This window comes from Polypterus senegalus, chromosome 2 (genome assembly GCF_016835505.1).
Source record: "Polypterus senegalus isolate Bchr_013 chromosome 2, ASM1683550v1, whole genome shotgun sequence".
Classification (NCBI taxonomy): domain Eukaryota; kingdom Metazoa; phylum Chordata; class Cladistia; order Polypteriformes; family Polypteridae; genus Polypterus; species Polypterus senegalus.
This window is the reverse complement of record NC_053155.1, coordinates 62062530-62079242: the sequence shown is the minus strand read 5'-3', so window position 1 is coordinate 62079242 and position 16713 is coordinate 62062530. Positions and strand designations below refer to the sequence as shown.

At 36.2% G+C, this 16713-nt stretch overlaps 1 protein-coding gene across 6 annotated transcripts in view; it reads left to right on the top strand.

Moving 5' to 3' along the window:
- Nucleotides 1–16713, top strand: part of itsn1 (intersectin 1 (SH3 domain protein)) — a 331858-nt gene that overhangs the window by 253749 nt on the left and 61396 nt on the right. For 5 of the 6 annotated variants that reach the window (XM_039743834.1, XM_039743835.1, XM_039743833.1 and 2 more), the window contains one exon: nucleotides 3772–3963. In XM_039743834.1, coding sequence (XP_039599768.1) covers nucleotides 3772–3963 — 192 coding nt within the window. Of the gene's footprint in view, nucleotides 1–3771; nucleotides 3964–4460; nucleotides 6535–16713 lie in introns of those variants that run through there. The other variant, XM_039743836.1, reaches the window with a different exon arrangement.

The following is a 16713-nucleotide window of genomic DNA, read 5'->3' as shown; positions in this document are numbered from 1 at the left end:
ACTTTACATTGGCTGTTATAGACTGAAATCAAAGGCATCTTCTTTTTGGGCATATACACTAACAGCATGGCACTGCCAGATCTAAACTCTAGTGTGACGAACTGCTCATGTATTAAAGTGACTTAAGCTGCAGGTCAAAGTCCCATTTTACTTCTGGTGCCAAGCAGAGTTATGTCAGCAGTCTATTAGCCAGGAAAAGCGAATTGAAGATGATGTCTGTTGTTACGGGTCTGCCTTTGTCCAGAAATGGCTCCATAAGCTTTATGACCACAGACCTGGAAAGTCATTGCCTTGGGTTGTAACTCAAAACGCAGTACTCAGCAAAACGTTGCCAGATTCCAAAACTGCAACAAATCTGTTGTTTTTCACATGTTCTGCATGGGTGTTTTTATTGTCAAAGTGCAAAAGCCGTAAGGTAGTCTGATAGCGGTCACGGGACATTGTATCTTTGATTGCCGGTACATGAAATAGTTCTGAGCAGGCATTAGCCACAGCACCAACTGTGGTCATCGCTGCTCTTGTGTAAAGAATGGAGGTAAAAAGCATCAACTCAGAGGGGGAGTTGCAAGTTCTCTGTACCATGTGAACATCATTATCAAAATACAAAAAACAAGCGCTAACTTTTACAGGTTGCCAAAACTTACACCTGGTGTTACAAACTCAAATCAAATGCATGTTTTTATTATAGTAATAATAGCAGCAGCTCAATATTCGGAGCGCCAAGACTTGAACCCGGTTCCTTTATAATGTAGCAGAGGCTTACCTCGGTGCCATTCAGGAACATGTATCAACTTCCTGTCAGTTGACATTTGAGCTTGGGTTTTTAACTCATTGACCGCAACCTGTAAATCAAATGATTTTTTTCTTTCTTTCGTTATATTCTTGAATAAAAGCACACATGTTTATTTGATATTTGGAAGTCTTCACACATTATATACACTTCACATCATTATTAAAATAACATGGAAAAAGTTTCTGCTTTAAGTAGGAGTTCAGCATTTCTTGCCTCACACTTCCTTTCATCCTACACTTACCCAGATCTTTGTAGACATGGAACACACATGAAATGAATGAAATTCCAAATAACAATATACTGTATTATTTACCCTATACAACTTCAAGAATCTCACACGCAGATAAGTAGCCTTGGCTTGAGCTGGGAGAGTTGAGCTCTGTCAAGGCGGGGAATGGGACAGCAGGCTGCTTGCTACCTGTGCTGATCAACACATTTACAAAACAAAAGTCACTGATGCAGAGGTGCGAAGGGATTGAAGGTGGGCCGGGATTGCAGATTTTTTCATAGGCTTCAGTAATTCTAGTTTTAAATAAACCAAACACTTGCTAGAGTTGCCCTTCATGCTTTTTAACAATATGGACTAAGCTCACCATTACTAGCTGGAGTACCATTCATAGTTTAGAAAAATTGCCCTTTACAATCTCTCTATCCTGAAAGTAAAGGGTTGTGTTCAGATAAATATTTGTTTATTAGTTCTTCTGAGTGTTAATCTATTATAAAAAGATAAGTAATAAAAAATATGCATGGAAACAAGTTATTAAAGGATGATTTAGAAATCATTAAAAAATTTGAAATCATTTTATTGCAGATTTTTGGCACTGCCTTTTCCGGGGGAAGGATGTTAACTCTTTGTCATTCACCTGTACAAAGTATTTATTTATGCATCATTAACAAAGTTGGATGTACTACTGAATGTTTGGTATGCAATATAGCTATAGTGTACATCCTTATAAAGCAAAAATAAAATGAACTTGCCTCTACTCCTTCAATAATCCTAATGCTTTGAAGATTGAATATCATTACCTCAATAAACTATATTGTGGTTCAAAGGTGTATTTTGGAATTTGTTTAGCAAGTGAGATGCCACATCTGTAAGGCCATATCTAAGTAGCTAGCAGCTATACAAGATCAGTAATAACATTTATTCTCATTAAAACTGTTCATTTCATTTATTCAATTTATTTTCCCGAAAATAAGGTGAAAATGTCTCCAAAACTGATGAACACTTTTCTGAAGTTGTAATTGAGTCATATGGTCTTGTCGCTGGACATGCATAGGCTTTGCACTAATGGTGGTAGCAGGTCCCACTCTCTACAACTTGAGTCTTGAGAAGAAAGTCTTGGATGTTGCAGGCGGTACTGTGACCTTTAGTTTAATTTGAGGAGTACAGATGAGCGGGATTATCAGGAATCATCACACCCTTAAAAAAACTTACCATGCATATGGTGTCTTTGAAGTTGTGTTTATTTACTGTAAAGTATCCCATTCTTTTGATCAGTGACATCAGGTCCGCAAAAGTAGGTTATTTTTTAACTTTATATTCAAGAAATCAAAAATGGTGGTGGTCGTTCTTTTTCAGGAGAAGAGATGTGTTGGCAAGGAAGAAATTTTTGCACTTTCAGACACTGACACATACTGTATAATCAGCGTCATATAAAAGCTATACTGAAAAATGGTCATCTTGTACTATTTCAGATCTGAGTTTGTCAAAATATGTCAGTTCCTTGTCATGTTTAGCTAGGTGTGGGTGAGATTCATTAGCCTAATTGGGTAATCATTTATCTTAATGTTGTAAACCATATATTTTTTGACAAATCTACCCATTTTTTTCTTGTATTATACATTGTAAATGATAACCAATACTTATTATTTTTCAGCAATAAGTCCATTACTTACAGCTAACTGATTTAAGACAAGTATTGTATCGTATACAGGGGTTATTAATTTTATGAGAGTACCTTTTAGTTATCAACTGAAACTAGTACAACACTGTTAAGTACAATCTGGCATTGTTAACTGTGACTGACTCGAACATAGCTGTTTAAGTCTTTGCCTTTTGTAATATGATACTTCACAACATGTGCAGAGCAGTCATCTTATAAAAATGCAGTTTATTTTATTGAATGAGGCAGCAGTTAATATGAGATTCATCCCTACAACCAGTCTGTGGTGCATACTGTAAAGAAAATGTTACTGTAAGTCCTGTATTTGATTTAAATTATTTAAATGTGTTGTAAATCCTTAATTATTTGATTAATATTTGTTCATCATTGGAGGTCTTTAAATCTCAGACAGAATCCTTGACACATTTATGATTTATTTATGATAACCATATAAATTAAATCAAGTGCACTATGACGTGGAATGTATAGATGACCAAGCAGTAGAAATAAAAGAAATGAAGTCCTTGATAATTTTACTGAAATGTGAAATGCTAAAGTTGAGAGAACATAGTTTTATATATTTAATAAGCAATCAACTTTAAAAAAACTTTTTTGTGGTAAATGCATATATACCATGTTTGTGAAGAAATAACTTTGATGTGAAAAATACTTAAGTTGCCCTTTAAATAGTATCATAAGAAGCATTTGAATTTTGTCTGTGTTTATACAGACATCTCATTTGCTTTTAAAACTAGAAACTGTGCTTAAGCTCTATAAAGATTATGGGGCTATTGACATTTCTATATCCATTTGTTACCAGTTCCCACTTCAGGCTTATTTCAGCTAAAGCCTATCCCAGCAGCATCACAGAGCAGTTGTCAACATGACCTGACTGGCACTTGACACGTGATTCTGAGGATGGTAGCTGCACAAAACACTTCACCATTTTGCTATCTAATTATGATTATTATGTGATTATATACTTATAACTTATGATTTGAACTTTTGGTAGCAATATGAATGGCTTAGAGTGGCACATTTCTAAAGTTCTTGTATTTTTTGCTATTTTTAACTTTTAACATTTATTTTCAGTATGCCAGGTAATTGGGATGTACGACTATATCGCACAGAATGATGATGAGCTTGCTTTTGGTAAAGGACAAATCATAAACGTCTTGAGTAAAGAAGACCCAGACTGGTGGAAAGGAGAGCTGAATGGTTCTGTGGGTCTGTTCCCATCAAACTATGTCAAACTGACAACTGACACAGACCCAAGCCAACAATGTAAGTAGCAGTTTTTCTGTTTTCTTTTTCTTTGTGTTTTTAAGTTTGTTATCCATGATTATTATTAGTGAATTATTATTTGTATTATTATTTTTATTATTATCATTATTGCTGTATTTTTATTATTAGTGTAAATAATGGCTAGCAGTTTACATAAACAGAGACATAATAAAACATGCAGCATTGCTGTGAGTTTGCCCATTCTTTTCCAAATTCTAAGCTCAGCGACTGCTGGGGGTATAAAAGTCTCTTTGAAGACCAAGGGGTTTTTTTTACGTAATTTGTTTGTTTTTATTATTTCAATACCCCACCCTCCCTCTCACCCTTGCTGTTGGTCTCCATCCTTTTTGTAGCATGTAAATACCTTTTTGTCATCTGTTTGCACCATGTCGTTTTACATGCTTGACTCATTTTGTTTCTCCTAGCTTGTATTTTTTGCACATTGTTTTTGTTTTTTTCGTTTTTTGCTTATGTGTTGTGTTTTCCTCCTTTTCTAGGAATCATATGTTGCCCATTCCCCACTCAGGCTTGAAAGTCCTCAAAGAGACCCACTATCCCCTATTCAGTACCCCGAGGGATGATGGGAGATGCAGCCTTGATCATGTGACTCCTGCATGATCACCAACTGCCTTCTGACTAGAAGAACTCACTGCACAGCAGTTATTACCTCATTTAAATGTTAGATGCACGTGATCATCATGCAAGTTCCTAGGATTTTGAAAAATCTGATTTGACATTTTAAACAAACTAAAAATGAAACATACAAAAACATCAAAGAAAAACCTTGCAAAAGTCTGGATAGTGGGTCCTTTTGTGGCTTTCTCAGTTTACTAATTGCAATCTGCAACTTTTACTATGAAAAAAACCAAATCAAGTAAGCAAATAGACAATTGTGTGTTAACCCCTTTCCCCCTCAACATCCTTTGCCATTTCTCTGTCTGATAACATTTACAAAAAGACCCACTATCAAGGAATGCTGCATGTGGTGTTTACTGTTCATGATGCACATCATCTGAGATTCTCAGTTTAGAGAACTTATCAGTAGATGGTAAGCAACAAAGTTCAGGCATCACTTTTGGGAGCTATCTTGGTATTATTGGGAGAATAAAAATGGTGCTGCTGACAAAACATGCCTAGCCAATATGTTTTTCAAATTCAGCTTAAGTTAGCGACACCTGATCTTCTTTGCTTACCTGCACTTGTCCCTGTGTTATGTTTTAATATGTGAATTCCTGCATTTTTGTTATTAACATAGTGGTCAGAGAAGCAAGAGGAAGAAAATAAAGGAGTATGCAAACGTTTAAGTCAAACTGAGGAGAAAGGGTTACTGTACTTTAACACGTTCATCCTCTCTCTTTTAAGATTTTTCAAAATTATCTAAGTAAACTAGGTTAAAGCAATTGTGTTCATTAGGCTTGTAAAGAGGATGGAGCATTCCAATTTTTATAACCTTTAAAAAATACATTTCCACTGCTGTTTGCTTTTCCCAAAATGTCTCCTCTTGCAGCCTCTGTACTCCTTAATACTGCTAGTCACTGTTGGTGACCTTTTTTAAATATGTGAGTAAAAACATGGATTTTTCTGTTTTTCATTTAAGAATATTTTTAAACTAGTAATTTAGTGCTTTTTTCAATTTTTAGTTTTTAAAAACTTCTATAGGTATAAAATGATTTTGTTGTTGGCTATAATACTGCAACTAAATTGTATGAAAAATCACATAAACCTATTTTATTCATGTATGTGTTAAACACTCATTTTGTATCCAAGGGTCATTAGCATTTTCCCCTACCAGAAATATATCTATTTTGTTTTCATACGGTGAATTCAGTTTTTTGACAAAGAATGTATTATTAGCCAGATACTTCCCTCCAGCTAATTTCAATGTTTACAAATTAAATATTTTAGACTGTGGTATTTATGCAAACTAACATTCATTTGCGCTTGCAGACAGTTACAGCCTTGAAATTCACTGATAGCAGTAAATGTGACTTATGCATACAAACATAACACATTACATTATAGACATTTAGCAAGATCTTTTATTTTCCTCAAGAGCATGCTGGCTGTTAAAATTATTTTTGTACCACAATTCCTTTCTTTTGTGCCTTTTTTTCTTGTACTTGATATCAGTATTGTAGTTTTAATGGTTTAATAAGGAAGGTTTGAGTTGCACCATGAGTTTTTCCAACAATACTGTATTTTGACAGTGTTGAACATTGCTGCTTTTTAAGAAATGGATAAGGGCTGGTAAATTTTAAACTGGTCACACCACCACCTGTTGGAATAGCAGAATATTCTTAAATAGACTTTAACGTTTTTTTGGGTTTTTTTTATAAACATAAGTTAATTAAAAAAGAAAGTAAATGAAAGTCCATGGTAAATGCTGTATCTCTTTCTTCTCCTTCATAATGCAAAGGAACAAAAAAAGATTCATTGCACTTGGTTACTGAAGTGTTTCATTGAAATGAATGTAAAATATATATATGAAAATCCATAGCTTTAACAATTGTAACAGTCTTTATAGAAGTTACATGTATAAATAAATATTAAATACTCCATTATAATAATAAACATACGTGTTTGCATTTGTCTTTACTTTCTTTCTTTTTTTCTTTCTTTAAAAAAAAACTTTTAGTTTTTGGATCATGGTGACTTCCACAACAGTGAAAACAGTTTGCTTTACATTGATTTTATACTTTAAGTGACTCTGCAGTCCTAGAAGTAGATGGATTTTAATGACTTTTGGTGGTTTTTGGCATTTCTTCACTCAGTAGGAATAGCCTCATCACAGGATTTTGGGACCTGGATAATAGGCCCCTTGGAGATGGGAAAGACCGGTAGGGGAAACTAAGCACATTCTACCCAAAGTATATGCCACAACACAACTAATGAAGGTTACTTTTACTAGGTGGGATCTGGGCTACCTTTTTCTGAAGCTTTCTTATTGGGATCCTCATCAGTTTGAGTTCTGTAGAAATATAAGGTCATTCCTGAGACATGAGTGAATTACTTTAGAATACATTAAAAACACTTGACAACAAAGATTTTGCTTCCTGAATACTTTTGGGTGTATTCTTATGGATGTTGTTACATTGTTTTTATCATGAACTGTTTTATTGCAATATCCTACTTTTGTGATTTCTTCTAATATTATAAGAATAGTTAATCAGTACAACAGGAACATCTGATCTAATAGTGGCACTGCTCCTAAGAGTTTAGCATGAATAGGCCAAGTCATGTTGTTTAATTTGCGAATGCCACTGCAATGCTAAAAAGTCTCACAACATTAAAAAGAACTTGTTGCTCCTTCAGTTTTTGCTTCCACGGCAGCAAACTGTGGCATGTAATCCTAAACAAATGTTGCCCTAACAGAGATCTTTGCCTTCTCTTCATATAAATCATTGACTGATGAAAAACATGTGTGAAATTAATGAATAAGGAAGGTGAAGGATATCGATATTTGAATCTAGTGTTTCAACAAAAAAATGCCAAGCTTAAGGAATGCATTTTTGACAGTTCACATATTGGACACATCATCATTGACAAGCAGTTTGAAGATCATCTAGTGGGGCAGGAGGAAATTGTATGAAAGTCATTCAAGGAGGTGGTTGAGAATTTTCTTGGCGACCGCAGAACACTAAACTATGTTCAGATGGTTGACAACATGCTTCAAGCATACAAAATCATTAAGTATAACGTGACACTAAAGATTAATTTTCTGCATTCGCACTTGGATGACTTCCCTGCTAATGTTGGTGCAGTTGGTAAATAACATGGTGAAATGTTTCACTAGGACATTGCAGCAATTGAGTAGTGTTACTGGAGCGAGTGAAATTCATTATTGGACATTGAAACATGAAGCATCAAAACTGAGAAATATCAGATGTTGAGTACAAATGAATATTAGCTACAAAACATTTTCAGCTCAATTGCAGTTACGGCATGTGACAATATCATTAAGTGGTTAAACACACTAAATTGCAATAAAAGAAAATTTAATGTAAAATTAATAATAATACATTTTATTTATAAAAGGCGCCTTTCTGAGAACTCAAGGACTCTGAACAAACAATAAATAAATAAAAGACACAATTATAAACAACTAAAAACATCAGAAAATATAAAAATTAAAAACAGACATAACCACTGTAATCATAAAGAAAAAGCCATTTTAAACAGATGCATTTTAAGTTTACATTTGAAGGATGAATATGATTTGGTATTTCTAAGCTTGGTAGGCAATGAATTCCAGAGCTTGGGAGCAGAACGGCTGAATGCTGTGCTCCCCATGGTGGTTAGATGGGTGAAAGGAACGGTCATATGGATGGAGGAAGAGGATCTAAGGTTACAGGAGGGAATAGCAACATGAAGAAGGTCAGACAGATATGGAGGGGCAAGGTTATGAATGGCCTTAAATGTTAATAGCAGAATCTTAAAATTGATTCGAAACTTAATCAGGAGCCAAAGAAGCTGCTGCAAAACCGGAGTAAAATGGTGAATAGATGAGGTTCGAGTAATGATGCGTGCTGCAGAATTCTGGCCTAGTGAGATTTATTAGAGAGACCAAAGAGGAGTGAATTGCAATAGTCCAAACGAGAAGTAACAAGACCATGAACAAGAATGGCAGTGGTATTGGGAGTGAGGGAGGGGTGATGTTATTAATGTGAGATTGGAAAGCTAGAGTATTGTCGAGGATGACACCCGTGTAGGTAGACAGCTGAAATGTGGCAGGCTCATTCCTTACAGCTTACTTACAAAAGTTAGGCAGGTTTCATTTAGAAAATCTACGCGTAATGGTCATAACTGGAACCTACTTATGTACATATATACAGCAATAGCCTGCAGCTCGGTCGCCGTGTGAGGTGGAGTTGCGTCCCTTCTCGTCGCGCCTCCCATGTAATTGAGTGCCTGCCCATATAAGGCCGTCAGTCAGTAGCAATCCAATAGACACGCTGCTGCTGCTAAATATTCGCGGGTGAAGGGCTGTGCTTATGCAAACGAAGATGAGATGGTCAGGGATAGACTAGTGTTTGGCACAAACTCAGCGAAAGTGCGAGAGAAACATCTAAGTGCCAGGTCTCAGCTAACATTAAATAGCACAAGCACAGCTGAGAACCTTCGATGCATGTACTCCGAGCAGCTCACGTGAACTGACTGTGAACGCAGTACGCAGAGAACAAGCAAGACCTCCAAAGAGCACAGAGACTTTTGATCAGGTGAACGTGTCTGCAAAAAGTGGCGTCTCCTGCCCTGCAAAAATGCTATAAAGGTCGAGCAGCCGGCGCACGCGAATAGCTACAACAACATTTATTTATAGATAGATAGATAGATAGATAGATACTTTATTAATCCCAAGGGGAAATTCACATAATCCAGCAGCAGTATACTGATACAAAGAAACAATATTAAATTAAATAGTAATAAAAATGAAAAGAATTAAAATAAAATTAATGTTCGTCATTTACTCCCGGGTGGAATTGAAGAGTCGCATAGTGTGGGGGAGGAATGATCTCTTTAGTCTGTCAGTGGAACAGGACAGTGACAAAAGTCTGTCACTGAAGCTACTCCTCTGCCTGGAGATGACACTGTTTAGTGGATGCAGTGGATTCTTCATGATTGACAGGAGTTTGCTTAGTGCCCGTCGCTCTGCCACAGATGTTAAACTGTCCAACTTTAATCCTACAATGGAGCCTGCCTTCTTAACAAGTTTGTCCAGGCGTGAGGCGTCTTTCATCTTTATGCTGCCACCCCAGCACACCACCGCATAGAAGAGGGCACTCGCCACAACCGTCTGGTAGAACATCTGCAGCATCTATCTTACTTATATAGCACATTTTCATACAAAAAACATGTAGCTCAAAGTGCTTTACAAAATGAAGAATAAAAAAATAGAAGACAATAAAAAATAAAAATAAGTCAACATTAATTAACATAGAATAAGTAAGGTCCGATGGCCAGGGAGGACAGAAAAACCAAAAAAAACTCCAGATGGCTGGAGAAAAAAATAAAATCTGCAGGGGTTCCAGGCCATGAGACCACCCAGCCCGCTCTGGGCATTCTACCTAACATAAATGAAACAGTCCTCTTTGTATTTAGGGTTCTCATGGAAGGACTTGATGATGATGGTCACGTAGACTTCTGGCTTTCAGTCCATCAATGTTGGAGCATCATAATGCTTTGAGTAGGTGGTGGTGGTGGCGCAGGCTGTGCCAGCCTTTGAGACGCTGACTGCGTTTCTGCCTTAAGTGAAAGCAAGCACTTTTAAATTTTTTCCTCCTTCCCCTGAGCTATAGCCCAGACAACTGCAAACACGGGATCCCTTTTCTAGACCGCGGCAAACAAATGTTAAGGCGCTTCGCACTTTCTTTTGCACATATACGATTATGAGGTCGTGGAGGACCGACAGTGCCATCCCGGCCGGTTAATGGCAGGGCCGTCTCTCCAATCTACATGAGACCCGCCGCGACGCTCACCAAAAGGCGCTCATATCGTTAGCAAAGACGTCTCTCCACACTATATAAAAGAAAAAGGCATTTCCTTTCTTTACACCTTTTTTCCTTTTATCCCAAACCAAATCCTTTCTCTCTTAACACTGCAGGGGACACAAAACTAATTTTCTTTAATTGCTGGTAATGCCGGTGAGGCACATTACCACAGGCAGAAATTTGGACGTTCACATAGAAAATGGAATTTCTATATCACAGCCGTCGTGTAGCGCCTTTCAAAAGGGATCTACTACCGAGAGATGATCCATATACATTTTAGCTGCTATTAGTACTACTTACCTGTTGTGTTATACCGTCTTTAAAATGTGATTTACTCGAAACCACTCCAGTAGTGCTCAATGTATCTTTACTTCTTAAAACGTTAATGTTTTACTGTTTAATAACTTATAGACTACATTTTATTTTTTTCCCTTGCACTCAGTGAGTGAAGCCAATGAGTAATCGGCTATATATATATATATATATATATATATATATACACACACACACACACACATATAGACACATACATATATATATGTATGTATGTATGTGCGTATATATATATATATATATATATGTATATATATATATGTATAGATGTATATACACATATATATATATACACATATATATATATATATATATATATATATATATATATATATATATACACATATATATATACACATATATATATATATATATATATATATATATATATATATGTGTATATATCTATACTAATAAAAGGCAAAGCCCTCACTCACTCACTCACTCACTCACTGACTCATCACTAATTCTCCAACTTCCCGTGTGGGTGGAAGGCTGAAATTTGGCAGGTTCATTCCTTACAGCTTCCTTACAAAAGTTGGGCAGGTTTTATATCGAAATTCTACGCGTAATGGTCATAACTGGAAGCAGTTTTTCTCCATTTACTGTAATGGAGATGAGCTTCAACGCCGTGGGGGCGGAGTTTCGTGTGACATCATCACGCCTCCCACGTAATCGCGCAGTCCATAGAAAACCAGGAAGACCTAAAAAAAGCGCTGAAGAAAACATGCATTATATAATTGAGAAGGCAGCGAAACAATAAGAAGCGAAGCGAGTGACATATACAACCATATTCATGACTTCTGCTACTTCGGAAACAAAGCACGATGTAAACCTACACTTTAAATTAAGTTCATAGACAGGCTGCGCTGGCGTTTGTAATTTAGTGCCTGCCCATATAAGGCCGTCCGTCCGCGCAATCCAATAGCAAACTCCCACTAAATATTCACGGGTTAAGGACTGTGCTTATGCAGAGGAAGATGAGATGGTCAGGGTGGTGTTTGGTACAAACTCAGCTAAACTGCGAGAAAGTTTTAAGTGCCAGGACTAAGGTAACATTAAATACAGCCACGGACATAGCACGAGATGGCACCAGCACAGCTGGGAAACTTCGATGCATGTACACCGAGCGGCTCACGTGAACTGACGCAGTGCACAGATAAAAAGCAACAGTTCCAAAGAGCGCTGAACAAAACCGAATTACACAATTGAAAAGGCAGCAAAAATATGAAGCGCCTCATACATACAAGCATATTCATAAATCCAAAACAAAGCACATGTTGGAAAAAGTCAATGTCCCGCTAAAGGAAGACAGTGTAAAAACCGTGCATGCAGTGTGTCAGGTCTCAGATAAAGAAGAAGACGAGCTGTTTATTGATGCAGTAAGAAACGAATCGATGAATGAAACCTGTCATCTTTACAACGATTGACAAACACGGAATGTAACTTGAACACAACACATCCTACAAATACGAACCTGATTGAAAGAAATAATGATAATCAAATCCTTGATGACAGCAACACTCAGTAACACTCACAAAACAAATACTGTATATTGACAGTCATGTTACGTTATTTTTAAAATGTTCCCTTTTCTTTTTCATAGCTTTTTTAACACACTACTTCTCCGCTGCGATACGCGGGTATATATATATATGTATATATATATCCCGATCTACATACTCGAATAATGGATACTTTATTCGCCATCAATGATTGTTTTGGTAAAGCCATACTCAGTGTATTCATTAGATGAACGGTAAAAAAGTAAGAGCGAGGGAAGGATGACTTATTGAGGCATGAAGGCTGTAGTGCGTCAACTCTATCTGAATTGCGCGATCACATTTGAAAAAATATATCTTTTCAAGTTCTATTTAGTCCATATGTGTCAAACTCAAGGGCCGCGAGATTATTTTATATACTGTATTATTGTTATTAAAGCCCGGGTATATGAAGCGCTGGTAACACAATAAACTACAGATCCCATAATGCAGCGCTTCAGCTGCCTTGCCGAACACTTACCGAGTTAATCAAGTTATTGCGGCTAGCTCACACGATGCTGAAGAGAAAAATTGATTCTGAAAATAGAGCCTTTAAAAACCGATGGGAGGCTGAGTATATGTTTACTAAACCTGTGTGTCTCATTTGTGGAGCTAATGTGGCTGTAATTACAGAATTTAATCTAAGACGGCACTATGAGACAAAACATCAGGTTAACCTGAATGCAATGCAGAAGATACAGAAAGCAGCATAATTAAATAAGAATCTGACACTTCAGCAGACGTTTTAACCCGTGCACAATCACAAAGTGATTTCAAGTGAAGCTGCTTTTATGGGAGACACAAATGCACCAGTGCACTTTGCCTCACTTTCCCTGTTGCCAAGTAACACAGAACCTCACACCAAACATAAACGAACCTGTGGCCAAAAAAAGATGCCAGGCGTCCAGCTCTAAAATGACATATGAACAAAGACAACTGAATGATTTGATTTGTTATTGCTGAAAAGAACACATTTCATTTATATTTCTAGGTTTTGTTATGCAGCATGTTCATATTTGAATTTGTATCATTTTGACAGGATATATTTTTATGGAGAGTAAAATCTTTTGGGATATTTAAAATCTAAGTTTATTTTTTATATAAAATTACATAAGAGTAAAGAAATGTGAATGTTTGTTCTTTTAACATTTACTTTATTTCTAACTTGTATAATTTAGACAGGATAAATTTTTATGGAGAGCAAAATATTATAAGTTGTTTAAGGTTTGAGTTGATTTATTCACGAATAATATTCCTGTCTGTTTTTACCATTCCTACCAAAGATATTTCTGTCGACTAAATAAAAATTCCTTCTATTTAAAATTTAAATAGAACTTGAACAAATACGATAGTTCATAATATCCACGCAGACTTGCACGTAAGAGCGGGAGTTATCCGTTTTAACAAGCAGCGTATTGCACTGATCCGAAATAGCTGTGTGTGTATATATGTAGATATGTATGTATATGTATATATATGTTTATATATGTGTGTGTGTATGTATGTATATATATGTATTTGTGTGTGTATGTATGTATATATATATGTATTTGTGTGTGTATGTATGCATGTGTGTATGTATTTATGTGTGTGTGTATATGTATGTGTATATATGTAGATATATATATATGTTTATGTATGTGTGTGTAAATATATATATATATATATATATGACAACAACACTCATCACTCACAACAGTGACAAAACAATTACATTGACAATCATGTTACGCTATTTTCAAAATGTTTACTTTTCTTTTCATTGCTTCTTTAACACACTACTTCTCATGAAGCTGGTATTTTGCTAGTATATATATATATATATATATATATATATATATATATATATATGTATATATATATATATATATATATATATATATATATATATATATATATATGTATATATATATATATATATATATATGTGTGTATATATATATATATATATATATATATATGTGTGTATATATATAACTGTGTATATATATATATATATATAATGTGTATATATATATATATATATATATATACAGTATGTATGCATGTGTATATATGTATATATATATATATATATATATATATATATATATATATATATATACAGTGGTGTGAAAAACTATTTGCCCCCTGAACCTAATAACTGGTTGGGCCACCCTTAGTAGTAATAACTGCAATCAAGCGCTTTGCGAAAAACTTGCAATGAGTCTTTTACAGCTCTGGAGGAATTTTGGCCCCTCATCTTTGCAGAATTGTTGTAATTCAGCTTTATTTGAGAGTTTTCTAGCATGAACCGCCTTTTTAAGGTCATTCCATAGCATCTCAATTGGATTCAGGTCAGGACTTTGACTAGGCCACTCCAAAGTCTTCATTTCGTTTTTCTTCAGCCATTCAGAGTTGGATTTGCTGGTGTGTTTTGGGTCATTGTCCTGTTGCAGCACCCAAGATCGCTTCAGCTTGAGTTGACAAACAGATGGCCGGACATTCTCCTTCAGGATTTTTTGGTAGACCGTAGAATTCATGGTTCCATCTATCACAGCAAAACAACCCCAGACCATCACACTACCACCACCATATTTTACTGTTGCTATGATGTTCTTTTTCTGAAATGCTGTGTTCCTTTTACGCCACATGTAACGGGACATTTGCCTTCCAAAAAGTTCAACTTTTGTCTCATCAGTCCACAAGGTATTTGCCCAAAAGTCTTGGCAATCATTGAGATGTTTCTTAGCAAAATTGAGACGAGCCCTAATGTTCTTTTGCTTAACAGTGGTTTCGCCTTGGAAATCTGCCATGCAGGCCGTTTTTGCCCAGTCTCTTTTTTATGGTGGAGTCGTGAACACTGACCTTAATTAAGGCAAGTGAGGCCTGCAGTTCTTTAGACGTTGTCCTGGAGTCTTTTGTGACCTCTCGGATGAATCGTCTCTGCACTCTTGGGGTAATTTTGGTCGGCCGGCCACTCCTGGGAAGGTTCACCACTGTTCCATGTTTTTGCCATTTGTGGATAATGGCTCTCACTGTGGTTCGCTGGAGTCCTAAAGCTTTAGAAATGGCTTTATAAACTTTACCAGACTGATAGATCTCAATTACTTCTGTTCTCATTTGTTCCTGAATTTCTTTGGATCTTGGCATGATGTCTAGCTTTTGAGGTGCTTTTGGTCTACTTCTCTGTGTCAGGCAGCTCCTATTTAAGTGATTTCTTGATTGAAACAGGTGTGGCAGTAATCAGGCCTGGGGGTGGCTACGGAAATTGAACTCAGGTGTGATACACCACAGTTAGGTTATTTTATAACAAGGGGGCAATTACTTTTTCACACAGGGCCATGTAGGTTTGGATTTTTTTTCTCCCTAAATAATAAAAACCATCATTCAAAAACTGCATTTTGTGTTTACTTGTGTTATATTTGACTAATGGTTAAATGTGTTTGATGATCAGAAACATTTTGTGTGACAAACATGCAATAGAATAAGAAATCAGGAAGGGAGCAAATAGTTTTTCACACCACTGTATTTTTCTTTCTGAGTTTCCGTATGTGCATCACTGCTGTAAAACCCTATATGCCAATGTTTCCTGACCTTTTCTATGCAACTAGAAAATGTTTATGCTCACACCCCTATAAAAGTAACATTACATTTGAAGACAAAGAAGTCAAATTTAAATTTTTTGAACCACATACAGTGCTGCGGGTGAAGAAACTGAACTAAAAAAAAACTTTTAACTCTTAAGTGCATAAAATGTAAATATAAATTGAGCAATTTATCTTTATAAATTTCAATATTCTTGTAAATGTGTTCCCTGTGAAGTTTAGGCACTCAATTAACTACCCGTGAAGCATGAAGCACCACAAGGAAATGACACACGATCAAAGATGTCCCATGTCCAGAGTCGCAGGAAGGATCAGAGCACAAGGAGGTTACATTCCCCAGGCAGGGCAGCATCCTATCGCAGGTGAACATAATCACATGCTGTACGTCTACATTACTGGGCCATATTTACCAGACCCAGGCTACATTACAAAATCCACAGTAAACCAGCAGAAAAAAAAATATCTGTCGATCCATACATTTCCTATGGGCTGCCAGGCAGCTTTAGCCTATGCCAGCAATCAAAGTATGCCAGGCAGGAACAACGCACGAACACACAACTAGGGTCAGTTTAGAAATGAAATTCACCTAACCTGCACGTGTTTGGACCATGAGAGGAATTCAACACAGGAAACACCCAGGACACTAACCCCAGTCTCCTTGCTGTGAGGCAGCCAAGACTAACTCCTAAATTTACAACTTTGCCTGCAAACAGTGCAATATTTGTAAAATTGATGCCACTGCACACTTTCACTGGTCACATCTCACTAACTCTACACCCTCACTTGTGAATTTAGCCACAAGAC